Source organism: Rhamphochromis longiceps, linkage group LG11, assembly GCF_057381845.1.
Source record: "Rhamphochromis longiceps isolate RC_006_pf linkage group LG11, R_longiceps_female_GT1.1, whole genome shotgun sequence".
Lineage (NCBI taxonomy): Eukaryota > Metazoa > Chordata > Actinopteri > Cichliformes > Cichlidae > Rhamphochromis > Rhamphochromis longiceps.
In genome coordinates, this window is record NC_140567.1 from 36,222,936 (window position 1) to 36,250,509 (window position 27,574).

The following is a 27,574-nucleotide window of genomic DNA, read 5'->3' on the forward strand; positions in this document are numbered from 1 at the left end:
AAACAGAGCAATTCCATCATAATTTATGACTGTCACAAAATCAAAAGCCGCCTCATTTGGGAACCGTTGGTTTTAGTCAACTAGGTCAATTCTCTCCACTGTATTTAGTTCTGGCGAAATATTTTGGCTTCCTGTGGCCCCCTTCCTCCTTCTTTGGTCTCTGTTGATAATTTCCTGGTCACGTGATGTTGTAATGAACGGCTTTGACACAGTAAAGGTGATTTTTTTTGATGCTGTCCCCATTTAGGAGCTCCTGAGGGGGTGGGGATTTGAAGAGGCCGTTGGTTTGATGTGCAGCACAAAGCTGTGCGTACACACAGGCAGTATGAATGCGTCAGGATCCGCCTTTTTCCTTCGGGAACAGACTCTTGGCTGTGTCTTTGTGTTGCCTGTCTCTCCTCGGTTATTTTCAGCAGCCGCAGGGGGAAATGGTAACAGATGCCTGTACTCTGCCCTCAAGCGAGGCTTGCATGTGGAGTCGGGTGGGGAGGTGATGTGCGCTGCACAACATCTGGCTGTCACCATGGAGACAGTGGTTTTGCGGTTCAAGACATTTGAATTTGATTACCTCAGAACGAGACTTTCAGGAATCATCACATCCCCCCCGCCTGAACCCCATGTGCCTGAGATTTAGGAAATTAACGTATCTTAACTTCAGCTTCAATGCTTTTATTCATTTCATACCCTCAGCTCACTACTACTCTGAGTTACTGTAATGTAGAGGCTGTGCAGAGGCCACCCACACACTCTTATGTTTCAGTGCCATGAGCATGTGTTAAGATTGGTTTTAAAAAACTGAATCCAACCTGGGCTCATCTCGGACCAGATGGCTTTGCCGTTTGGACGTTTAATCTTCTTGAATCCTGGTGTGTTGCAAAAGGCAAACAAACCGTAATCACACATGGATTTTCATCAGAATTGAGATTATAAATACTTAACACAACAGTGTGACTTTTGAAACATAATGAATTTAACGTTTAAGAAAAATGAATTAAAACCAAAGTGCTTCCAGAGCACTGAATTAAATATTAATGTCGGTTTTCTTGACTTGTGAGGAGTGAGGTTCGGTTTTAGAGGATAAAAGAGCATCTCTGTGACAAAAATGAACAAAAAAAGACAGATGATAAATAATTGTTTGTTTGTTTTTTCCCCAATTATTTTTTATCTTTTCAATTATCAGCTGCTCCCTTATTTCTGAGGGGTCACCATCGTGGATAGATTTGCATATTCAATTTGATTTATCAACATGCACTGGGAGTGCACAGGGCTGGCTTTGTGTCTCCTACTGCAGTCTAAGTGGGATCTTTTGCTTGGGAGGAAAATGTGTTAACCAAAGGGAGTTTGTGACGTCCTAATTTATCAACTAGTGCTGGCGATCTCTGGTATGAAGCTGCACTCAGAAACTGTGCTAATTAGTGCAAATATTAAATTTAAAAGTTGAACCAAGAAGATTGAAAGATGAAAGTCAAGGTCAACTTTATATTTCCAGCACATGTAAAACCAGCGTTAACAAAGATCTCCTGTAATTATTAGTGCAGTTTTTAAGTGCAGCTTCCTGTCTAAGGTTTAATTTGACTTAAAGGCTGAAGAGTAAAAATTAATCTTGAGCAAAGACTTAAATGTAGGAGTAGTTTGTGAATTTCTAAAGTGAATTTAATCATTCCACAGATTTGAAAAAGCTCCCTCACCTCTAGTTTAAAGTCTCAGTTTCAGCTCAGTGAAACAGAAAACAACAGCAGCACTTAAATGCTACAAGGATGCGCAGGCCTGCATCTTGACAGAATAACAGGCATATTCAAGCTTGTTTTGGCTGCGCATTCCCCCTGAGTTCACTCTATCTGCATCTCCCAGCCAGCTTTGAAGCAGTCAGCATGAAAGGCACACACCACAAAGCTCCACAGAATCAAAAATGCCAGAGGACGGATCATCTGAGCGCTATTCAGAGTGGCTTAAGATCTCAGCCCCAATAGAAGTGGGCCAAAGCAGTACAGTCACCCACACCCGCTCCCACGGGGCCCCGGCAACACATTCATCACTAGCCTCTGTGCTGCAGATGCTCCCACGGCTTAAACAGAGCGTAACAATGGGTTCCTCTTAACCCCACAGCAGATTTATGGTCCGGTTAGAAGGGGTATTGATCTGGCATTGGGTGATAATTAACTAGCGGCACCATTCGCTAACGGAGAGGCTTGGCTTGTAGAGGCTCGGTCGTTTGTCTCTTTGACTGTATGGAGTGACTGTGATAATGTCACACACGGGTGGTGAACTGTCACACTTGGATAATGTTCAAGTCCAGCGCTGGTATTTCATTTAAGCCATTTGAGACATTAATCTGCTAGAGAGAGACGAGAGAGTGCTGCAGAGACCAGGCGGAGGACGTGGTGCTGCTGATGGGCACGCTGGCCGCTGCGCATCAGACTTATAACCTTTAAGTCACCGAGTCATCTGTCTAGTGGCCATGCAGCCCTCCCCTCCCTTAAATGAAGAGTGTTGTCAGGGATCCTCTGACAGGAAGTGTAGCGACTGATGACATTTGCTGTCAGATTTCATTCAGGGCTTGTGACAGGGCTGCTTCTGTCGTTTGTTCATGTTTGTCTGGTTTCTATAAACAGATATCTGCACAGAGAGATGTTTTTGGTACTGGAGGCTTTCTGGCTTTGCTTTTAGTCCATGTATTGATTGATCAGTCCATTTGGGTGGGTTTTGCTTGCGTGCAGATAATCCTTCAGTGTGATGAGCCCATGACAAACGTGTTTGCAGAGATTCAGTCATGTAACTAAGAGCTATTGTCTGAGTCATTTTTCCTCTTCTCAGTTATTAATCCATTAGTGTGGATTGATTAATTGATCATTTTTAATTAAAGGTGTGAATGTGAGTGCGAATGGTTGTCTGTCTCTCTTCATTAGCCCAGCTGTTGCTAACATAGGTAACTTGTCCCTGTCCTGTGGTAGCTGGGATAGGCTCCAACAACTCTGAAGTGGATAAGCGGGAGAAAATAGATGGATGGATTATTTTCTCGTACTTCATTCAAACCTATGACTGAAGCATGGAACAGGAAGTGTATCTGCTGACTCCACAGAAGGATCCTATGATTGCTGTGCTCAGAGGTTGAGTCGTCAGAAGTTACCTGGTATCTGATCATTGCCAAGTTAGTGGCATACGGGTGATGGTGACTTAAGAGGTGAATCTTATTGATCTGGTAAAATGTCAAGGACTATCAGTGTTTGTCTAAAGTTGGCATTTAATCTCACAAATCTGTTGACTGCTCTGCTCTCCCATCATAACCAAAGCACTGTTTTCATTTCGTGTGACCTTTGAGCCTCACCGTACCGATCTGACAGTGTGTCATTGTCTGACAGTCTACCACAGCCAGACGGGAATAATGTAGAGGCAGATATAATGAAAGACCATCTGTGTTCTTTTTCTTTTTTATTCAAGCTGAGGGTCAAAGTTCAAGACACATTACAAATCGTAGTGGAGACACAATGGTTTGTTTAAACCAATTACCAACCCGCAGTTCTTTCCAAAGTACAACCGATAGCTGGAAACATTTAACATTAACCTTTGATCGAAGCTCCAGAGTTCACCGCAGTGTCAGGGCATATCTGCACATGATCTTAGTAAAGATGTGTAATCATCGTTTTCTTGGCTAACTGTATCCGTTGTGTAAATTAGCGTTACATTTTGAAGTGCACCGGACATCAGGGCTGGACATCAGCCACAAGTCCAGCGTCAAACATTTTTTAGTCACCGTCCCATTAATGGTAAAAGAAAAAAGTCCTGTGACCGTTGAAATTGAAGTTGTTGGTCTTTCTTGGGCTGCTCAGTTACATCAAAAACCATAATCTCAGTTTAAATGTAGCTGATATTGGAGACAGTCAGAGGCAGCTGCTGCCTTAATGATCCTGATCACAGGTTAATCAATGAAACGTTTCTTGGAATTTACTTGTTCTGTGGAAAGATCGTCTTTCCAGCCCGAGCTCTACTAAACTGTGAGTGAGTCTGAGCTGTTATGGAAAGATGGAGGCGTTGCTGTGAAGGAAGGAGTTGGTTTGATTCAAAAGACAAGAGCTTCATATTCATGAGTGCAGAAAAGGAACAAATTTATCCTGATTTAATAATGATTTCGAACAAAAGTCACAATTTGAATAAAAATTAAAATTGGTTGGCCCAGCTCAGTAAGTGGGCCTCGGACTTGGTGAAGCAAAACAACGACTGAATTGTGAGATTTGCTTGTGGGAGGACTTTGACAGTGCGTCCAATTGTATGCATATGGTTTGTTATGGTACTTGCTTTGTGGGGGCCGCTGTTTGATGTAGGAAATGCATTCCTGGTGCAGGGACACCATAAACACATCGTTATTATCAGTGTTTTTATGTCTACACTGACAGTGTTTTTATATATATAACAAAGTCTTGTTAGCAGACAGTCATGATAAAAGATTTAGAATGATTGCTTCAAGGTTTTCTACAGAAATGGGTTAAACTGGATGTTCACTATAGGCCGACGCATCAATTTCCACATTAAATATTAACCACTAGAATGCCCAGCTCATTAAAGATTGATAAATATTGATGTATAATTTAATATATTTAATAAACAGTTTCTCTAATTTCTGTGTTTCCTTTTATTAAGATCAAATGGAGCTTTGGCTGAAATTCTGCTGTTTGTCAGCATTTAGTAAAGGCTTGGTGCATTTCCACAGAGGTTGGTTGCCCTTCAGGTTTTTCCTTTTGAGTGCGATTCTATCAGATCTTTTGCTTCTGTGGTATCATCTACAGTAAAATATCACAGGTCTAGCTCTAAAGCAAATCCAACGTTCTGTTTTATGTCTGCCGAGAAAAACACTTCAAAGTGGTCCCTGTTTAGCAAAACTGCATCACGTCCTGATTTTTCCTTCCGAGTCACAATGCCATGTGACTTCCCTCATTCATGTAAGGAAATGAAAAGCACAATATAAATAAACAGGCTGTGGGAGAATGGTGGCTAAAAGCTAATGTGCGTGTGCTATAAGCCAGGCATTACACAGTGGGGGTAGCTTTCAAAATAGACCCAGGATTGTTCATATTAACAATAGAGTCCAAATTTTAACTGTATGTTTTGGTAAAAGACTGCAAATAAAATTCCTTCTCCACCAACTGAGGATATTTAACTTCAACATCATTGTTTTTGGACTGGTTAGATCGCCATTCAAGACTTTTGGTGAAGCAGAGACTCCTCAGAGTGATGCAAATTAAAATAATTTTTAAGATGCGGTAAGCAGTTTAAATATAGGGAATGAAAATGGAACATGATGAGATGTATGTCTACCAAAAAATAAGTTTGTTCCCTCGTGATTTTGGCCACGTGTTTGGGGAAAGAAGTTTGTTCCCGACCCAGGAACAAGGCACGCTTACTGCAGAAGTCTGGCTGCAGTAGCAAAGGGAAGCCATGAGCAATGGAAACTGCAATAAGCCCTGGCCACAGTCCCCGAGGGTAAGAGGGAGGGAGTTTGAGGAGGGCAAAAGTGGGGCAGAGAGGGAGACGGGTGGGGGTGGGCAATGAAAGTGATATAGTAGGGTATTCAAAAGCCACACAATGAAAGCAAAAGTGACATGTCAGCAGAAACACGGCCCTGGAAATGTGGTTTTTAAGTGACACGTGAGTCCGAGATTTAAGGGCGGCCTTACTGTGGTCAAAGTATGTTTAAGTTAAAGTAGACATTATCTCAGTTTTCCTTATCTCTTCCTGATTTGCCTTGGTTGTGCAAAACTTGCTTGTGAAGGTTAAATTCTCTGCATTTCACATGTTCTAAAAGTGGGAATCATTCATTCCTCTCCTCTCGTATCACAGCCGGCGCTTCACCTTGTGTTTTGCTGTGTTATTAAAGTGAGTTTACTCGCCTTTCGCGGTGAGGACATGTAGACTTGAGAAATAAATGAATATCTTTGATGTATTTAAAGGGGAATGTGGGTTTTCTGTGGGTGTTGATGGAGAGACAGAAAGAATGTGCAGACATTTTAAAGCCAGATGGGGAAAAAAAAATGAACAATGCTCTGGCACAAACGAAGGCTTGTAAAAAAAACTTTAGTGTCCTAACTTTTGTTTTTCTTTAGCGAGGTCTCGTAGCAGACAGTTTTATTCATTTTAGTTTAGCTCGTAAAATGGCTGAAAATAATCATATTTATGATCTTTTGGAAAATATTTGCAGGGAGAACTGCAATTAGCTGATTCCTGTTGTTTTATTAGAGATTTAAGAGTCTGGATTTTGATTTCAAAGCAAGAAATTTTCCAACTTGACATTATTAAGTGCTCGTAGTATTTTATTGTTCTGTTTTCAAAACGTCACCAAAACTTTGAGTTAACAGCTACAGTACACGTGCACACGCAGGAGTTTTTCCTGCTGAAGAAATGTCAAAAGGCTTCGGGTTTCCTGAGGAAAAACACCACAGCTGTGATCAAAATATTTACCTTTTTGTAAATAATAGGAACATGCATGTTAATCAAAATAATACCGATAATAAATACTCTTTGACTTGATTATATGGAAAACAGTTGCGCTTACACGCACAGCAACTCCCCGAGCACTCAGTTTGAGCCAGGAAAAGCCTGGCAATAAGACAAGCAACAGGTTTCATTTACTCACCTTAAAAAGTAGTGAACTGATAACACGAAAACGAAAAACCATGTGAGGCTTCATTAGCTGAGGTATAAATTTAATATTTTTTATTAAATGACCAGAAATAACAGGAAAAGGGTAAAACGGATAAATGGGCCTCCCAAAGGCCGATTTTGAATCAGGCAGTGATGACTCTGGTATATACACAATACATCTTAGTGTTCACCAAAAGAGGCTCTGGTCTGCCCCAGGACTGGGTTTTAATTTAATTGAAGCCTTATAATAAACTGTTGTTGGTGAAATGGCCAAAAATAACAGGGAAAGGCAAAGATTTCTGTGAAGTAAGCAAAGTTTATCCCCACAAAGTCAAATCACCAGCATTGTAATAAAAATACTTCTAACCAGTTTTTCCACAATATGTTTCTGTTAACGCAGTAAATCTGTGTAAGTTCACAGATTTACTGCCTCGATTAAAAACACAATATGTCGCGTAAGCGTTCGTAGCCACACCTCCAAAGGCTAACATGGAGCCGTGCACACATGTTACATACGCATGGATTTAAAAGCATCGGTACCAAGCAGCACAATTTGTGGGTTTTTTACTACAGAGACAGCCAGACGCTCTCACAGAAAGACAGAAAAGTCAGAGCCATGATGTGTGATTTTACAACCTTCACAGGGAGCAAAGGTCCTCTTTGTCAAGCGCTCCCAGTTTCTTCTTTTCATCAAGGCCCACAAAGCTTACAGCGTCAGGTTTTCACGAGCAGGCCGCTAAAACAGAATTCACCACGCTGCAAAATTGTTAGCATAACACAGGCGACTGAGTGGATTCATTGTTATTGTTCGCGCCTCCTTGCTGACTCGGAGTCTTTTCACGATAAAGCCGGTGCATTAAACGGTGATTAATAGTTTCACTGTGCGCCAAACGCAGCCAGAAGTGTTTGGAGAGAAATCTGAGGCTCTGCAATGTAAATTTGGGCCTTTCCTCTGTTCTGTACTATTTTAAAGCTTTCTTTGCCACCTGTATAATCATACCATCCTCTCACATTGCAGACCTCGGCTTATTATGGGCTCTTAAGGCGATAAATGTAAATGGCCTTCACAAAGGGGGGTTAGTAGCAAAGTTAAGTGGAAGCATGTGTGCTAGTAAGCTCACGGCCTGATTATAGAAACCTCAGTGGCTCTGTGGGCTTGGATTCTGCTCCCAGTCCTGCTCAAGTACGTGAGACCAGAGAAAGCAGGAACAAACAGAAAAGCAACATGGAAATTAAGAATCATGGGACTTTGTGCGGTTGGCTTTGTTTCTTTGTCTTTGAAAACAAGTCCACTGAGACTGAGAGTCAGACTTTAATGAGGGCGTCGGCCAGAGCCATGGTTTAAATGTAATCAAGGCCGGAGGTGACGCGATGCTCCCACCAGGAGTCGACTCGCTGTTGTTTTGTCTGCATTTGGATTTCTCGTGTAAACAGTTTGTGGTCGAGGTCAGAAATAGATTATTCATTTCAAAAGTAGAAAACTTTCATTGCCAGTGTGGTGTTTAGGGTCTCTGTAAAGTGTTGGTGAGGAGGGTTATTTGCTTATCTGATTTGATGAACTCTGTGGGCTGAGGAGCTGGTTGGTTATCTGAGCAAATATGGGACAAAGGTTCATTTCAACTAATGAAGGGGTTAAATATAAAATGAGCCTCGTACGTGCAGGTATATTTTTACGTTTGTACAGAGCTTGTTTGGCTATTAAATGATGTTTATGTCTGCTGTCTTTGCCTTCAGGAGAGGATGCTGAGTCAGACCGGGGTAAACGCGAGGAGTCGAGATCTGTTTGGGCTCCGATGCCTACCAGGTAAGATTATGCTTTTACAAACTGATTTTGTAGTTATGTCTAAAGACATCATTGAAATAGTCACTACTGTGGATGGCAAAGTAATCTGATTTGACTTCCAATTAGGATTTTTGCTTTTTTACAAAAACAAACATTGCATTAATTTTCCCTGTTTGGTTTTGTTTTATAAAGCAGATGCTCTGTTTTCCTTTGCAAATGTGTTTGGAAGTTGGATAAAACACGGGGGGGGGGGGGGACCCCTGTGTTTAAATTTTGGATCCAGTCACTAGTTTCAGATTATTTTGGATAAAATATAAAGTTCACTTTTGAAGTTTTGCTAATTTTTAGAGTCACAAAATTGGATGTGTCAGTTTGATGCTACATAATGCAAACATCACTGTGATGCCTTCCATCTTTTACATACAGGCTCTTTCCTGGACTTGTTTTGTTTCTATGATTTGGAAAAAAAAAAAAAAAGAAACAGCTGCAACATTAAGCCTAAATCCGAACCACATGTTTCCCTCCCCGTGTTCTCCTCTGTTTATTCATTTATGTTTTTCACCTCAAATCTGCTGAATACTCGTATTACAACGTCATTTGCTCTTGTCTTGCTTTGGACTGATTAAAATCTCTGTCAATTTAGTCAGCACAAACTCCACAATGATTTTCCCTGTAGCTTCAAGGTCAGTAAAAATATCTCCACATAAAGCTGCTGCTGCTGCTTTCATTGTTCTCTTCGGGTTAAAATTTCCATATTACACTTGTAGCCCCGCCGGATGGAGGAATGCCACAGCAGGTGCTTTGCCTTTGATGTAGGAAAACATCTGCAGTGGAAAAGCTTGAAACACACATGAGAGAAATCTGTAAACCTCTATGAAGAATAATACAATACATTAGATAAAATCAGAAAGTCAGGTGGCTTTATTGTCGAATGAAATGTGGTCAGACGGAAGCAGGAAGTGCGTTAGTTTCGCACATGTAAATCAGTTCCTGATGAAGATAAAGCCCCTCGTCCTTAAAGCTGCTGTGATGTCAGTGATTTGGGAGCAGTGATGGTGCCTGTGAGTTTCAGTTCATGCTGAGCAGTGTAGAGAGTTTTGTGTCATATGGGTTTCAGCAGCGGGGACTGATCTATGGTGCACTTACACAGGAATTTAATCCTTTCACAAAACAAGTGTTGCATATTACACTTCTTCTTCTTTTTTTTATATATATATCAGATGTTTTTTGGAGATATAACCTTACATGTGTCAGCCTGAAATCACTTTCTTGTGCCTTCCTCGGCTGGTAAAACTCCTGCTGTGGAGAGAATTTAGCCTTCTAGGTTTACCAGGGGTCAAGCCTCTTCCCGAGGGATAATCTGCTGACCAGTGCAGGACTGCCGGTATACAGTGTGGGTTATTCGCTGAGCCAAGGCCTGCTCATATTCTTGTGTCAGCACTGGAGGTTTCCACAAGAATGGCAGCAGACCACAGTTCCTTGATCTGACGCAGGCTAATCTTTAACGCTGCGTATCAGCAGCTTCTCCCAGCTCAGCATCCCAGAGCAGACTGAGTAGAAATGTGTTTGCATGTGTGAGCTGTTTGGGAGTTTATGAGGTCAGGAATCCTATTTGACCCTTTTCAGGTTCAGTGTGTGTGGAATGTTTTGTCCAATTCTTCTCGGTTTTTGTCATTTTGCTCCTTTTATTTTTCAAAGGCGCGATAACAAAGCTGCTAAAGCTAACAGCAGCAATTGCCCTACAGAGCGCATTGACCTGAACCACAGGTCTAATAAACTTAAACCCCTATCAAGTACTTTTTAACCTATGTGTAACTGCTAGTATAAAAGTATATTTATCCTGAGTATAAACACATATTAAATACTGCACCAACCCTATTTTCTCTTTTATTGTTTCCTGTATATGTGTGTCACTGTGACCATTTGGGCCTTGGGGACAGCTGATGAGGTGGAAGTGACCATGAAACTGGTGTGTAAATGAGGTCAGTGTAAAGGTTGCAGTTGAATATAGGTGTGGTTTGACAACTCATTTGTGCTGGTCTGATAGCAGTGAAAGGTTTTATATAAGTCTTCTTTTAGTCTTGTGTGTGTGCATGCATCACTGTGGAAAATGAGGACCTGCTGAGGTTCAAACTGAACGTCAGAATGAGGAATATAGGTGATTTAAGAGACTTTAAACGTGGTGTGGTTGCTGGTGCCAGAGGGGCAGGTCTGAGTATTTCAGAAACTGCTGAACTACTGGGATTTTCCCAGACAACTATCTTGTTTACAGAGGATAGTCAGAAGAAGAGAAAATAGTCGGTGAGCGGCAGTTCTCTAATCACTTATTGATGCCAGAGGTCAAAAGTGGATATCAAGACTGCTTTCAGCTGATAGGAAGGTAACAGTAACTCAAACAATCACTTCTTATAAAAGTATGGAGAAGAGCATCTCTGAATACGGCGGACAGGCTACAGTAGCAGAAGACCAGTCCTGCCAGCTAAGAACAGGAAACTGAGGCTACCACTAAGATGGTAAAACGTGGACTGATCTGATGAGTCTCAATTTGTGCTGCGACATTCAGATGATGAAAGCATGGATCCATCCGGGTATCAGTGGTTCAGGCTGCTGCTGGTGGTGTCTGGGATATTTTCATGGCACACTTTGGGCCCGTTATTACCATTTAAGCATAATTTAAACAAGACAGCCTAATAGCTGCATCTAGGAGGTAAAGTGCCATGTCACGAAGCTCGGACCATCTCAAAATGGTTCATTGAACATGCCAGTAAGTTCACTGTGCTCAAATGGCCTCCCCAGTCACTGGATCTCAGTCCAACAGAGCACCTTTGGGATGGAACATGAGATTCACATCACGGATGTGCAGCCAGCAAATCTGCAGCAACTGTGTGATGCTGTCACGCCAACATGGAGCAAAACCTCTGATAAATATTTCCAGAACGTTGTTGAATCAGTGCCACGAGAACTAAAGTAGCTGTGAAGGTAAAAGGGGGTCCAACCCTGCACTAGCCAGGTGTTCCTGATGGTGTCCGGTGACTTTGTGCGCTTCCACTGACTGACCTTACACACAAACACAACGCATTGTTTTATCTTTTTTTTTAAAGACACACACTTCCTTAATTTATCTAGCCAGCATAATTTGTTTTCCAGCAGTGAGTGTGTTTTCAGCAAACACTCACCGGACACTGCAAATGGTTGACGGCACACATGTGCACGCACGCACGCGCACACAAGTGCAAAGTCTATTCTTAGCCGTTAGCATTTCACTGTGAAATGTCGAAAGTCTCTCCTGCACATTTTTTCCCCTGCTGGCTTTAAACTTCATCTCCTTCTCCAACAGCATCTTACTGTTCTCTGAAGTCTTTCTTCTCCTTCTCCACCTTCATTCCAGCCAGATTAGGAACACAGCTGTCCACAAGAACCTGCCTTATATTAATAGACAGAAGTCAGATGTGTATTTGGAGCCTTGTCATGATTTTTTTTCTTTTTCTGTTGAGATCTAAATTTTCTGTCCTAAAACTACAGACTTGGATTTCAGGCAGGGGAATTTATCCTCTGTAGAGAAAGTGTTGAGGCAATTTGTGAGAACAAGTTGACTTTCAGACACAAAGAAATCACGAGTTAGTGTTACCGATCTGAGTGAAGGGGCTCACGTTGCACCCGTCGACTCGCTCTTTCTCTCTCCCTGCTTGAATGCATACATGCAGACACTCTTCAGAAGAATGGCTCATTTGTCAACCCTCCTCATGTTAAAACCGTCTCATTGGGTCTCGTGCCACCAGCACAGTGATGTTTTTGTTACTTTGTAGCCCGTCTCAAGCTGTGATTAAAAAGGGTCTTAAATATGTGTCCTCTCAAGCCAGACGCATTGATGAGCTGAAAAAGCAGTTTGTGGAATCCAAAATATATTTGCAGACATTGTCTTGTTCTGTCAGTAGTTAAAGGGCAGCATGAGACATCAATGGTGTTCTCATGTGACACCAGGACACAGGACCTCAGAAACCGAGCCGGCCTGCAGGAGGCCTAAACGGGTCAGGACAGCTCAGCAGCCATAGGTAGATCATGTACCGCTTCAATGCTGTGACTGGGGAAGGGGGGAGATACTGTCCATTCACACACAAAGCCAAGAGGCCAGGACCCCCTTCAGAGCATCTTCACAATCCCCTCTTTCCAGAGTCTAATGTTACTGTGGGATTTAAAGGCTGTCAACCAGCTTTACAGCTTGTTGATTGATGGACAAGAGACCTCAGCATCGATATTTGCATACTTGGGTTTCGATCTCGATGTTGAGAAAGGTATTAAATTTTCTTTGTGTTCGTTGCTTTAGATGGATGTCTCAGTAAAACAGTTAAAAAAATAAAAGGATTTTTCACCTTGATAGACACGATCACTATCACATTATCACATGGAACAGGAAGTTTTCTGACACTGGGAGGCTGAGGATTGTTTCTGTGTCCAGTATTTTCTTTGTCAGTACGGATACCACTGTTTCCAAACCTGAGCTTATCCTCCCTGTTGGTTCAAGAGGACAGAAACCTTTCACTCTGCATGCGTCTAGCTGAAAATGAGAAACAAATGTGCATGGAAACAAATAAAACACACATGGTTCACATGCATCTCAGCTGTATTTTCTCATCCTCCACATCGTTCTCTCTCATCTAAACTGAAGTTAGCGTGAAGGAAAGCCCCGTATGCTGCTAAAGTAACACATCCTGTACTCAGTCAACAATGTGAGAAATCCTGACAGTCAAAAACTGTTTCCTGTTTGGACTGAATGTTTTTCTGCTCTGAGAATAGTCTGAGTTATTGAATATGTACTGGCCTTGAGCGTCCAAACTCCAACCCAACATTTTGTTTTGGTGAGCTCTTCCTCCTGTAATGTTTTCAAAGACTAATTCACCTGGAATGTGTAAAGCTGCTGTTGCCATCAAACAGTTTTAATGATATTTGTCTGTTACATGACGCACAGCTGGCCTGACACCTGGCAGAGTCTCAACTCTTTATAGTCTGTTTCCATCTCTGTCTGACTTTCTTTCTGGGAATTTCAATTTTACGAAACCAGTTGATGGAGGAAAAAAAAAAAAGAAAAAAGGGTGGAGCGGAGTGGCAAAAGATGCTGCCTCAGGCGGAGGAGTTTTATGTATCCAAGGATCTCATTCATTCATTTGGGATGCCAAGGTGAAAAGTGAGCTGGACTGGCATGTTTGTGCTGAACCTTCATTTTGAAGATCGACTTGAGCCAGAATGCGAAGCTTTTGTTCCACCGTCAGCAACAATAATGAGATATTGCTATCGAAGGAATCGGGTTGCAGGTAGAAGCATATGAAATTAGTTTCCCCTCCTAGTTTTCTAGTTTTTGCTCTCAGTCTTGGAGACATCACGAGGAGCCCAGGATGGATTTTTAAGTCTTAGCACTGAAAGGATCCAGCTCAGGCCTCACTCAGTAAACTGGGTGAATACAACAGATTAGTGCTAAGAGACTAATACAATACTATAATTTCATCAATACCTACACTAACCAAACTTTTCCATTTAAAAAAATATCCTGCTTTCATAGGCACTACTATCATGGAAAATGCAGAGGTCGAGTTGGGGGACTCTAATTAGTGGAGATGAGACCTAACAGACAGTAATGAGCTACAGCTTTCTGTGTGTTAGGGAGAAACTATCCATAGAAGTGAAAACAGTTTTTCTTTTTTAACCTGCTGTAAACCTGACTTTTAATGCTAAAGTTGGACATTTTAACAGTTGAGTCTGTGGTACTTACTTTACGGCACTACTGTAGCATAATTTTCAGTTCTGGGAGGATTGATGGATGCATGGATGCATGACCACCATGACACCGCACTAGTTTTGCAAGTATTTTTTGCCTTTCCTTTCAGTAGTTATGCATCACTCACTCACAGACAACTTGACAACTGTCCATAGCACTAACAGGATACTCATTAATTGTCGCTGCCAGCTTGTTGAATTATGTTTTTATGTCTTCAGTTTTATATGATTAGACTTCAAGCTGGTTAAGTCGAAGGTCTGAACCCAGGTTTAACTGTTCTTTTACGACATTTGTTACTTACATCGACTCTTTCCTTGGCTTGTATAAACTGTTACAGACTGAATGAAAGTTTTCAGCAAACCACACAAAATCCCCTAAGTATCCAATACCGATAATAATGATTTGTAATTTTTAATGTAAATTGATGAATTTTGTACTTCTAAAAAACGTAAAAGTTGCTACAAGTTGTTACAGCAGTTGTAAAACTGTACCTGGAGCTATTCAGGAAGAGCATAAAAGACTACTGGATTAAACTGTCTCATAAACACCTTCCCTTGTCTAGCTGACTCATGCTGGGATGAATCACCTGCTTACACAAACTTTTTAAATCTCAATAGAGAATGCAAATTCTTCTCCTTTCTCTGCAGGCGTCTCAAATCTGCCAGCTACACGAATGTTTTCGGCTCTGCTGCTCCCCGGAGTGATATTAAAAAGAGGCATGCAAAACCCCAGATTGTCTCTTTTAAAGACTCGTGTTCACTGCCCAAAGAATCCTAAATCTCTGTAGCTGGGTCATGTGTGGTTGGGTTTAATTGATAAGCCCAGCCTAGAGGGTTTTTAATGGATGCTTTTAAAGGCTAAAGGGCATAAGCATAATCACAGGGCATACTGTTTAAGCTCCTCTTGCGCAATCAGCAAATTATGGCTTGTCTTCTTTTTCTTTCTCTCGCGGCATAAATGAGGGTTTTATGTGCAAGGGAAAAGAAATGTCCGTTTCCTGTTTGTGCTTTGGTATGCTCCAAAACATTCATTAAACACAGCCAACATCTCCGCTGTCATTTTTCATATCAGGGCCGTGTTATTGCAGTTCTTTCATTATCCTGAGAAGGAATTCAGTGTTTCCTCAGCACGTTTTTCTTTTTTCAGTTTGGTCTTCCCCCATCTTTTTTTTTTTTTTTTAAATTGTCTTTTGAATGAAATGAAAACATTTGCTTTGTCATGGACAAAAAGGCCATTTTCTCCACGTCTACCCAAGCCCAGACCCTGTTGCTATGGAAACCCACAGTCTAACTGGCAGAGGCTTTGTGTTCCTGTGGTAGACTGTTACCTCACTGCTGTGTGTGTGTGTGTGTGTGTGTGTGTGTGTGTGTGTGTGTGTGTGTGTGTGTGTGATGGTTTTCCTTTGTTCTTCTTTTGTGTTCTCTTAGTGTTTCTGCACATCTGTGTTTGTGTGTGAAAGACTTTTGTGGGTGAAAAGTTTTGTTTTTGGAACTTTGTCCTGGAATTTCAGACGCTTCTTTTCTTTCTTTCCATTTACCCAGAGACATTCTTAACAGGATTACTAGCACACATAAGTACGCTGTTTAGGATGTTATGTGTTATCAAAGCTGGAAAAACGTTCTTTCCTGGGATGATTCCTGCAGACTTTTTGTCTGTGTTGCACTGAACGACTTGTCCAGTGATGCAGTAAAAATGCAGGTTTTCTGATGTAGTTCAAGCTTCTCGTCCTGATCGTGTAAAGGACAAAATGGCTACAACGATCAGAGTTCTGAAGTCAAGTCAAACATGTTTAAGTACTTTGGCTTAGTTCAAGCAACCAGTGAAGTTCAATCATGTGACCATAGCCAACAGCCAAAACATGCACCGCCCCATCTTTGTATTCGCTTTTTCTTTTGGGCTGAGAAAATCGCTGCACACACTTGTTTCAGCTCTATTGTTCATCATCTTGTTCTTGAAAGTTTCACAAAGCAAAGAAGAGAATGGATGGAAAACCATTTTGAAATGAATCTCATTGTTGTTGTGAAAGAATTCAAGTGTTTGTGAAATATTGTAGTGACTCAGAGCTCTGACTCTACTGTTATTTTCAGATAATCGAGTGAAAGTTCCAGACTTTCCGTGTGTGTGTGTGTGTGTGTGTGTGTGTGTGTGTGTGTGTGTGTGTGTGTGTGTGTGCATGGAAGCCAACAGTTAGTCTACACATACAGAGATTTAAGCTGCCACTAAAGATTCCCTCAAATTGTAGATCTGAGTTTTAAACATTTTTGACACACTGCTATTTCAGGATGCACCTATATTCATATCTGTTTAAATAAAAATAAAAAAAAGCCCCTGTGGTGTCTTCTTTTGATCGTACTGTCAGGTGAAGGCAGTTTTGTAGGCTTTGCAGGTCTTTTCTTTTCTTTTCTAAAACTTGTGGTCATCACATTATCTTAGACATTTGCAGTCTAGCAAAAAATCTTGCTGCTTCTGTTTGGATGCACTACCCTTTGAAGCAGGTCGTGTTTCTTTCAGATTTTCATACAAAACCTAAATGCCCCAAAATCACATTAACAGCCTCTATAATTGCATTTCACAGCATCAGATAAATATAGCAGCTCATCGTACTGCACACAGTAACAAATGTTGGAGGCAACATGTTCAAAACAGCAACTTGACAGTAACTTACTGTACCGCAGCCATGTTGGAAAACAGTTTGAGCTGAGTACACACAGACACACACAGGTATCTACGTTATCACACACAATTAAAATGTTAAATTGTGAGTGTGTGTAATTTGTCTTCTTTAAAGGGAATAAAGGTATCCACAGCACACACTTGCAGTTGTATATTGTGGTAATAATAGTACTGTTTACTTGGATTTGCTTGACCTGTCGATGATATTCAAACACCATCACTTCCTGTGCTCCCAAGCGGTTTCTCTTGCAGGTCATCTGCAAATAACCTTTGCAGATGACCTCTGGACAATTGTTTTGTGTTATTTGAGCAGAAATAGATTTTTAAAGAAAATTGCTTTGGTAATGCCGGGCCATACCTGTGGTTAAAATGATTGTTTATGTGCTTGGAAAAAAAAATCTGCCTCATTTTTTCCCACTTTTTTTTTTTTAACCAATAAATTGAACCAAAATCTCAGATGTACCAAAAGCGATACAACTTAAAACTCATATATGCAAATTCATATTTCATTTCTTTTCTTTTTTTGATTTGTCAGAATGTTCAATAAACACTTTGGTTTAAAAAAAAAAGTGGCTATTTCATGGTTCAGGCTTTGCAGGGTTCAGTACAGCGTCGCTGCATTCGTTGCTCTTCTCTGTCCATCCAGTCAAGGACTTGCAACAATTCAAGGACGTAACTTGTGGTTTAAGGATGTTGTTACACCCACTCCCTGCAGCCCACTCTCTTTCATACTTCTTGTTTATCTTTTGTATACTTCCTGTTATGTGCAGGAGAGGACACAGTCATGGTTAGACATGTGCAATATTGAAACTTCTGCCTGATGTGTATCGTCGATGAATTCTTATAACACTTGTGCCACATGTCCTCTTTAGGCGAGTGTGTACTTCAGAGAGCTGTTATGGTGAGGAAGAAGTTGACTGCCAGGGAAGGAAGAGGCTGGCTGTCTGGGACCCTCTTCTGTACTCACTTCAGAGTGGCCTTTGTGCCCCAGGACAGTCCCAAACCTGACGTGAGTCCCTACGCTGCACTGAATAAACACTAAAACATACAGATGTTTGTGTTAACAGTGTGTTTCTATCTTCTGTTTTAAAAGAATGACCCTTGAAAATGTATAAAGTGCATCTGACATCATGGGAACTTTATTTCTTTGAATGATATTTATGACGCAGGACAATGCAGACCCAGTGCTACTAGGAGACCACGATGTGGCTTTGGCATCTATAGAGAAAGTTGTTGTTGGTGAGTAAAACTTCCTTTTTACTCATGGCTTCCAAAAGCATTTCCATTCATGCTATTGATTGATGTTTACTTGGTAAATTATTGCCTTTGTACGACTTCCAGTCACCGGATAGATAAATTGTCTATCATGTCACTTACTGTGAACACAATGACGCAAAGGTTACTAAAAATAAGTTCAAAGAACAGTCTGATAATGTGCAGATTGTTAACTGAGATATTTCTTTGTATCAGTATCGCTGTCAGGAAGTTCACAAAAAAATTGTCTTTGATTCAAAAGGGGACTGATGATGCTCATTTCCAGGTTCATGCTTTCATCCTGGTACACAAAGTCTTTGCGTGTATCGCAACTCACAATAATCCTTATTTATCATTCACTGAGCCTTGCTGCAGCCCCTCAGTTCATGCTCTGTCTCAAACAAGCAGCATTTGTTCCTCTCCCTTCAAACAGAGCCCCCTCTGTTTAAGTCAGCTGATTGGCTGCCCCTCACAAAGCCTAGCCTGGAATAGAAGGTGGGGAGGACTGTTGTGCTCACAGCCACACAGCTATGTACCTGACATAACTGTATAAGGGCTCACAGGGATTATATGTAGAGTATTGGACACGTTTTATATTTTTGATTTATCATCAGTGGATAATCCACTCTTATTTTGAAAGTTGAGTTGCCTGGCGATTCTGGTGCTCTCATACTGGTGCAGTCTGATGGACTACCATCACTACCACTGTTTTAATAAAGTGAGACATCTTTTCACATACCTTGCTTCTCAAATAATATTTAAAGTTTTATTTCAGTTTGCAGGCTGATTTAAAACTCTGTACTCCAGGACTCCGCTGGGCTCTGGAGTCGTCTATGAATCTAAAATGTAACTTTGCTCTTGTGTTTCAGTGGGCCCAAACAGGACCAAGCTGGTGACACCAAACTCCTCGCTGAAGTTCACTCCGGAGGAGCTGGTGCTTTACTGCAGGGACATGCGAGTCGTCTGCTTCCTTTTTGACCGCCTCACTCCTGAGTCACAAGTCCAAGAGGTGTCTCCTTAGCCTAAGCATGTATCCCTAGAGAAGCTGATCTATGCCACAGCCCAGTGATCAGACACTGTGGTGAAAGCTGACGACCTTTGTCATGTTGATGCACTCACTGTGGTTTCCCTCCTCAGATGACCTACAGCATCGCTAAGACCTACCAGCCTCCCAAACCAGGGTCTGTGTTATCTTTCCAGAACGCCGCCCTCGGCAGTGTAGGTGAGTAGATTAAAGTATACAGCTGGCCACTCCTTTCCTGGCACAGAGACGGTATCTTATCTCCACCATTGCAGCCTGTCTGTCATTCTGTTAACCGTTGGCTCTCCCAGGAGCCGTTTAATAACACTCGTGCTTTTGAGCTTACTTTGTTTTGTTCTCGTCCGTATGGATGCAGCCACAGAAATGCTTCTTGGGGCACTGCTGCCTCATGTGTGCCTGCTGGGATGGTAATGATATTAAAATGACTGCGAGTCAATGATCTAAAGTATTTATTACAATCTGTCTATCATTCTGTGCATATTTTAGCTCTAATGAATATTCATAGGAACAACAGCTCAGTTAAAGTGAGAATCACATGCTGTCGTGAATCAGAAACCCTGCAGGAATGTGTTAGGACACACTTGTACAGATTTAAAGCACAGCACATGACTAAGTGTGGTTCTCACCCATTCCAGCTCCCGAAACAGAATGTACTTAAGCTGTGATCACACTTTATCATTTCCCTCCTGTGACTTCAGCTCATTATCATTTTTTTTTTAATTTTTTGCTCCTGTCGATTTCCATCATCCGAATGTGATGTTGCAGATCCTAAAAGTGGGACAAAAATGAACCCAGAACCTTAATGGTTTCTGTTCAGACCATAATGACACATAACACTCACATCCTCTGTGGCTGGCGAGATTAAAAACACTCCCCTCTGTGATGCCACAGTAAAAATACTCTCTCTGAAAACATATGTGAGGCAATCTTTCATCGGATTCAGCAGAAGTTTATGTTAACAATGATTTAAAGTGTGGCTGTGGGAAAGATTAAACCTTGTTTTATGTTCTTTCCCCTTTTTTTTTTCTTAATTAAGCTTCTCAGCTTCAAATGCAAACGAGCCACAATTCACATGTCGTTAATAAAGGCCTGCTCTAAACACCCGCCCTCCATATAGGGACATTTGAGCCTGTCTCTGCAGTATAGTATGCTTAGTGTGCTACATTCAAGCTACGCTAGGCTGGCCAGGCTGAGGATGAATGCCAGTTCTTGGATAAATAATGCAAGCCCCCCTCTGAAACAAGTCATTAGATGACCTACAGTTCACCTCCGCCCTATGGGTCAAGTGTGTCCAGTGTGTGGTCAGTTCTTTGTGTTTTGAATAATACAAGAAGAGCTTCACCTCTGCCAGCGTCCACGCTCTGTTTGACACCAACATGAAACGGTCGCTCTCTTTGCCCATGCGCCGTGTCTCCACCAAGCTTTATGATATTATTCAGCTTCGTACAGAGAAATGTGTCCCAGGCATCCCAAGTTTTTTCCCACGGCTGACCCAGAGAAATAGTTTCTCCTGTCCTCCAAAAAGAGTTTTGTTGGAAAAGGATGCAAAAGCTCAGAATAGATTTCTTAAGAAGCCGTGCCTGCTTGCTGAGCAGCCAGTGCTTTTTAAAATTCTGTTTCTGCCCGGTCTTTATATCACGATAAAAAAGGCAAAAACTTATACCAGAGAAGCTAAACAGTAAAATTATAATTAGCTTCACTGCTGGACTCCCATTAAGATTAGGTTTAAATCCTGCCTTTAAAATGAATAGTGTTGTGTTTGTATAAAATACGATTCAAAGCAGTCACAGTATTATCACACTGCACCTGATCTTGCACCTTTAAAGTGCCGCGAGCATCAAAACGAGTGTTTCAATCACTTCCCGCCTACAGAAATGAAGCAGTTTCTAAGCAACCGTCGCCGAGACGCCCACATGAACTGGTTTGAATCTGCCTCGGACTGGGAGCAGGAGCTGGAACGCTGTGGAGCCACTAGCTGGAGGGTCAGCTCAGTCAATGACCGCTTTGAAATGTCAACCAGGTAAATTCACAAGTGTAACCACACATAACACTAACCAGGTATGCAATGTAATAAAACACATAGAATGTCTGTCAGTGTTATATCAGATTTAACACCAATCCCCTCTTTAGTATGCAAAGCAGCACATTTCAGGAATGTTGCTCGTCCTCGATAAGAGAAAGATTCCACGGCACTAACGCCTTAAAAGATGGTGCTCTAAGTTTTTTACATTTTTTTTTATATGCAGTGACTCATACATCTTCCACTGCTGTTGTAAATTTGCTATTTATATCTCGTCAATAAAACTGAGCACTTTTTTTCTGCTTCCTGTCAGCCTGCCTCGCTTCATCGTGGTCCCACAGAAGGTTTTAGACACCGAGCTGAAGAAAAGCTTCGCCCACTTCAATGAAGGACGCATCCCTGTGAGTGTTCTGGAGTCATGTTTTGTTTTAAATTAACACTTTGCCATTTGTGATTCACCAATTTCTAGGAAGTGTTTGGAAGTATATGCTTCAGAAAATATTCAGCTGGATTTTTTGCAAACACATGCAGAGCTGGGCTGTGGGGATGCTGTTACAATATTCCACATTTGTGTCCAAGAACTCAAGAAAGCACCCAGAAGCACTATTTTCACAGATATCTTCCTGCCTTGAGAAACATTTAAAACTTTTCTTGCAACTCAAATGAAAAAAACAGAAGTTCCTCAGACTTGGTGCCTGTTTCCCAAGTGTCTTTAATATATTATGTCAGAATGATCTCTGAGCTGCAATCATGTGTCTGTATTCGCTGCTTATTATCATTCCAGCGAGACTAATTATAAGATGAATGCTGCAGTAAGAGCGTGTTATTAAAGAGGGTGAAACTGTTTTGTGTCACAGCGCTGGTGTTGGCGACATCCCAGAGGCAGTGATCTACTGCGAATGGCCAGCTTCCAGAATAACATCTACCATGAGAAAGATGACATCAGGTGTGTGTGTTCAATGCTTTGCAAATGGATTCTAGTGCATCAACATTTGACCACCCGCACTTGAGTCTGAGCTGTAGGGTGCAACTTTCACACAGCAAAGTACAGGTTACAGTAAAGTAATAACAGGTCGTCTGCTGGACTCCAGATCCTAAGCTTTAGTCCAGAATGAAGATGCAGACTAAGAAGACTTGGTTCACAGACTTTTGAAAGTGTCTGCACATGGCTTGTTAGATACATTTACATTTGAAGATGCTCAGATTCATAATTTTAAAACCTTCTTCTGCTTTAACTCACCTGTGTGCATTTATTTCTATCACCCGAGAAAATCTATCGATGAACACAAAGAACGAATGAGAGAAACAGAACACTTTGAGGTGAATATTGCAAATCGTGAAAGAAGCACGAGGCTGCAGTTTAACGTGTGAGGTCAGAATATGTTGCAGAATCATTTTACACCAACTGTCATTTTTCAGTATTAACTGCGAAGCTTTTGGCAAAATCAGTACAACTTTTCCCTCCAAGCTGAAACGACATTTGAACCAGTTCCTTCTTTCTGGGGAAATAATAGTCTGCTTTGCACCTTTGCTTCCCAAAGGGCCATTTCATAGATTTATATCCATATGTTATGTTGTGGGTTTGAATTCCACGGCACAGAAAATTACACGGTGTCATGTAGGATTCGGGGAATGAATTGGCATGCATCACTGGTCAGTTTCATTATTTTGCGTGTATTATTTCAGTTTTCTGCCTCCTTGATTATTCAGCTGATAGACATTTGTTTTTATGCATGAATGAAGCGCCATGGACACCTTATTAAATGCTCAACAGCTTTAGTACAACGTACCAGTGTGGACACCCCCATCACTGTGTCAGACAAATATCTGAGCTAACTGCTCTCCCGTAGGCCTAAGAGAACTTATGAGATTTTAAGATTTTAATAACTATTTTTAAAGCCCCTTGAGTCCTCAGTCTCTGACCTGTGAGCTCTGTATGTTCCAGTATGTAGAAGCCTTTTGTCCCAGCGGCCTGCTGCTGAAAGAGGGGATAGCTGAAACCATGAAGTAACTGCAAGATTTTTCACACTTTCTGAAAAAACATCTGCATATAGATTTGCATAAAAGAGTTTTAATTAGTATCGTTTTGCTATATTTTTGGTTACTTTATTGCTCAGAAATGATTCATTCAGGTTTTTTTTTTTGGGAAAAAGTGAATCTCATCAATGATGTAAAGCGATATCAGCTTGCTTACAAATGTTACACTGCCAGTGACAAATGTTTCACAAAGTACGGCAGGCTCGTTGCCATTCGTTAACAGCTGGATGTGCTCTTGTGTAGAAACCTGGAGATGATCCTGTTTGGTTGCCAGTCCTCTTTGTGTGTGGTGGTGGAGCTGGGCGAGGAGCTGCCCTCGCCTGCCGACATCCAGCTGGCACACAGCCGCCTGCGCGCCCTTTGTCTGGGAGGTAAGGACAGAAACGCACACGTCCACACCTGAATGTGTGTTTACACACAGCACAGAGAGGAGAAAGGAGGCATCACAACTGCCGTTATTGATAATCCGCTGCTCATATAAACCTCTGTCAGGACAGGTGTGTGGTCTGAAGGGTCAAAAAAGGGACAATATTTAGCACAGTGGAACAGTGGTTAGCACTGTTGCCTCACAGCAAGAAGGTCCTGAGTTCAATTCCTCCATCTGGCGTGCTTGTTCCCCCCTTGTTTGTGTGGGTTCTTTCTGGGTACTCTGGCTTCCTCCCACAGTCTAAAGACATGCAGTTAGTGAGGATAGGAATGTAAGTGAGAATGGTTGTTTGTGCATATGTGTTAGCCCTGCCACACACTGATGACCTGTCCAGGATGTACCCGCCAGCAACCCTGAAAAGGATAAGCAGAAGAGGATGGATTGTATAGAAGTCTGGGAGTCACTTCTTTTGTGACTTCAGTAACTAATTTTCTAAAGAGTTCTCAGTTGCTGCTTTAACCTCCTAAGACTTTTGGTCTAAATCAGCGGTCCCCAACCTTTTTTGCGCCACGGACCGGTTTATGCCCGACAATATTTTCATGGACCGGCCTTTAAGGTGTCGCGGATAAATACAACAAAATAAAACTAGTACCGGTACCGAAAAAAAGAAGATTTATTCATAACACACGTGAAAAGACCCAGGAAAACCGAGTTAATGATAAAAACTATAACAAAATAACGCTGAAAACCGATAAAAACCCTGAAAACCAGACATTTCACACCTGAGCCTCAACTCTCACAGCCCGGTACCAAACGACTCACGGACCGGTACCGGTCCGAGGCCCGGGGGTTGGGGACCGCTGGTCCAAATAACCCAAAATGTGATGTCCACATATGTGGACGCCAGGTCCTAGGAGGTTAAAGACTTATTTGATACGTGATTATCATTTCATAAATTATGGCCCCATTTTGAAGCAGATTGGAGATGAAGCTTTATTCACCTTGAATTTAACAAGTCATGTCTCGGTGAGTTCTTGTTTGTCACTTCTGAGTCAGAGCAGAAAATGCTTCATCTATCTTTTCTAAGCAGTCTATGGAATTTCCGTGTTAAGCTTCTGCATTTCTCCTACTTCCTGAACAGTCTTTTGATTTAAATCACACCCTGACGTGATCTGCTTTAGTTTAGTTAAAGTCGTGTTTCCAGATCATTCTCTCCTGTTTTAAATAGTTGTTCGGGGCATTCCTGCTCAGATCACAACACTCTTTGTGAGACGGCTCTTACTGGTGCTTTTGTCATATGAGCACAGGCAGCACATTCCACTTAAGAGCAGAGAGGCCAGAGGCCAGAGTGGTCTCAAACTACTGGAAATGCTGAGCCATCTTTCTAACTGTCTCTCTGTCTGACACACACACACACACACACACACACACACACACACACACACACACACACACACAGGAACAGTGTGTAAAGGTCACAGTACTACACACGTTTGTCACCTCAGTGTTTTGTCTCGTTGTGTGCGAGTGTTTCACAGTCCAGAGGATTATTCTGTAGAAATGAAAACTCTGGTACATCTTCACCACAACTAGATTAGAAAATTAGTCTGAACTGAGGATCGTCTTAGCCGGCCGTTCATTTGCATTTATGTGCGTTTTACACTTTTAGGGAGAAAATTGTTATTCTGTCTAATACGTTGATCGTGGCTTTGGCAGTAATAACCACACAGCAGTATTAAAACACCCAGTAGGTGCCACATTTACTGATTTTCAACAAATGAGACATTCGATCGTGGCTCAAGAGTTGGGAGTTCGCCTCGTAATCGGAAGGTTGCTGGTTCGAGCCCCGGCTTGGACAGTCTCGGTCGTTGTGTCCTTGGGCAAGACACTTCACCCGTTGCCTACTGGTGGTGGTCAGAGGGCCCGGTGGCGCCAGTGTCCGGCAGCCTCGCCTCTGTCAGTGCGCCCCAGGGTGGCTGTGGCTACAATGTAGCTGCCATCACCAGTGTGTGAATGGGTGGATGACTGGATATGTAAAGCGCTTTGGGGTCCTTAGGGACTAGTAAAGCGCTATACAAATACAGGCCATTTACCATTCGTGAGACATTGATGAGAATACATAATATTTTAAAGGTATTTAAAGCTTCAGTCTCCAAACTGCAGAAATTGATTTCTTCTTTCATGCATTTGTATTTATGATGCTGCCTGAATATGATCTGGTGCTCTTTTTCTGTTTTGACTTGTAGATATCTCCACATCTATGTCGGTGCCTGATGACAAATGGTTATCTACCCTGGAAAGCACCCACTGGCTAGACTACACAAGGTAACGGCTCTGATTGGCCAGACTGGCAGTGCATATCATCCCTAACAGAAGACACAAGTCTAACAAAACGAAGCCTTTTTGACAGTTTGCTGGCTAAAGAATTCAAAAACTGCGTTCAGGGTCCTGTAAAAACGAACATTTTGCAGACAAATCGAAGCCATGAAAGTTTGCACTCCTCATTTAACAGCATTTAAAAATTGAATTTTATGTTTATAACTTTATAGCTAACACTAATATACAATATGCAAATTGTGTTTGTTAGGTATTGTAACTGTATTTCTTATGTGCCGATTCTGGTGCATGTCACGAACCTGCCTCTGCCTCCAGGTCCTGTTTGAGGAAGGCTTCAGAGGTAGCCTGCTTGCTTCGTGGTGGTCACCTGACTGTGGCACTTCAAGGTGAGTCACGTGACTCCAGAGCCCGTCTCATATTATTCAGTTCATTCATTATTCACAGCACTTCCCTCTCATTAATGCCACATTAGGGCTTACCTTGGAGTAGACATCAGATAAGCAATTGGCCTTCTAAGTTAATTATAGCGTTTAATTAATGAGTTCAAGGAAAATATTCTGTGTCTGACGTCGTATTTTGGTGGACTTTTGAATCTCTTTTTTGGTTTAAACTTCTGTTGTTGGCACATGGATCCATTAAGGCTATTTATAGGTGTGATGCGGTGTTATTGACACTTTGTTCTATTCAGGTGCCAGATGACTCTGCAAGGTTTTCCCTGCGTAAAGAAACGTTTGAGGTTTTGGTCACCCCACCAAGGATAATGCCGTTCCCCCTTCCACTGTTACACAATCATGGTTTGGCTTGCAGCTGAAGGACATTCTGTTAAATAAGCTGAAAGACTCATTGTCTTTAGTATGCGTGGATCGATCAATCTTACAGGCATGTGCAATCGGGCCCTGCTGTGGTGGGAAAGAAGACCTCTGCACACCAAGCTCCTTGGATGGATGCTGGGCTAATGTTGCTTTATGTGGCAGGAGGTGCAGAGGGGGTGCGTCTCTGTGTTGCGTCTCTGTGTTGCAAAGAGGAACGTGCTGACTTTTGTTTGTTTGGACCCGAGCTGTCAACTGATCACCGCTCAGCAGCGAGGCGTTTCAGGTGACGAGGAAACGCTACTAGGCAGGCCGGGTAAACCCAAGCATGCTGCGAGGGTGACCTCAGCGTGCCTGACTGGGACTCTGCTTCACAGAGACAGGCTCTGGCCAACAGATGACATGGTTTTCTTCCACAGAGGAATTTTCAGTGCCCAGCAAAGCAGTTGTAGGGTTATTATTTACTTAAATGTAACAGATGTTTTTGTTTATCAGATGCTTAGAAAAACATGAAATCTAAACTATTTCTGTCAAATAAGGTAACACAGACCAGTCTCGCATACTTTATCCAGACCAGTCATGTTTACTTGCACATTAACTGCCTAAAAGGCCCACTTTGAGTGGGATGGAAAATCACTGGATGATTGTGTTGTTGTTGTTCTGACTCCTGACGTTCTCATTGTTTAGTCTCCCACTGACGTTAAACTTTTGTTGGCCTGTGGCCACGCTGTGCATGAACGTGAAGTAAACAAATCAAACAAAGGGGCATGTCAGAAGATGATCATTTGTAATATTCCTTTAGATTTCATTTTGACTCATTTTACAGACATTTGGCGGATTTCTGACCAT

At 41.9% G+C, this 27,574-nt stretch overlaps 1 protein-coding gene across 1 annotated transcript in view; it reads left to right on the top strand.

Moving 5' to 3' along the window:
• Positions 1 to 27,574, top strand: part of mtmr11 (myotubularin related protein 11) — a 38,336-nt gene that overhangs the window by 2,663 nt on the left and 8,099 nt on the right. Inside the window, exons 2-12 of the mRNA XM_085423853.1 lie at positions 8,368 to 8,437; positions 17,732 to 17,868; positions 18,029 to 18,098; positions 18,983 to 19,122; positions 19,251 to 19,335; positions 21,028 to 21,175; positions 21,489 to 21,576; positions 22,033 to 22,121; positions 23,456 to 23,583; positions 25,826 to 25,904; positions 26,232 to 26,302. Coding sequence (XP_085279979.1) covers positions 8,368 to 8,437; positions 17,732 to 17,868; positions 18,029 to 18,098; positions 18,983 to 19,122; positions 19,251 to 19,335; positions 21,028 to 21,175; positions 21,489 to 21,576; positions 22,033 to 22,121; positions 23,456 to 23,583; positions 25,826 to 25,904; positions 26,232 to 26,302 — 1,105 coding nt within the window. The remainder of the gene's footprint in view (positions 1 to 8,367; positions 8,438 to 17,731; positions 17,869 to 18,028; positions 18,099 to 18,982; positions 19,123 to 19,250; positions 19,336 to 21,027; positions 21,176 to 21,488; positions 21,577 to 22,032; positions 22,122 to 23,455; positions 23,584 to 25,825; positions 25,905 to 26,231; positions 26,303 to 27,574) is intronic.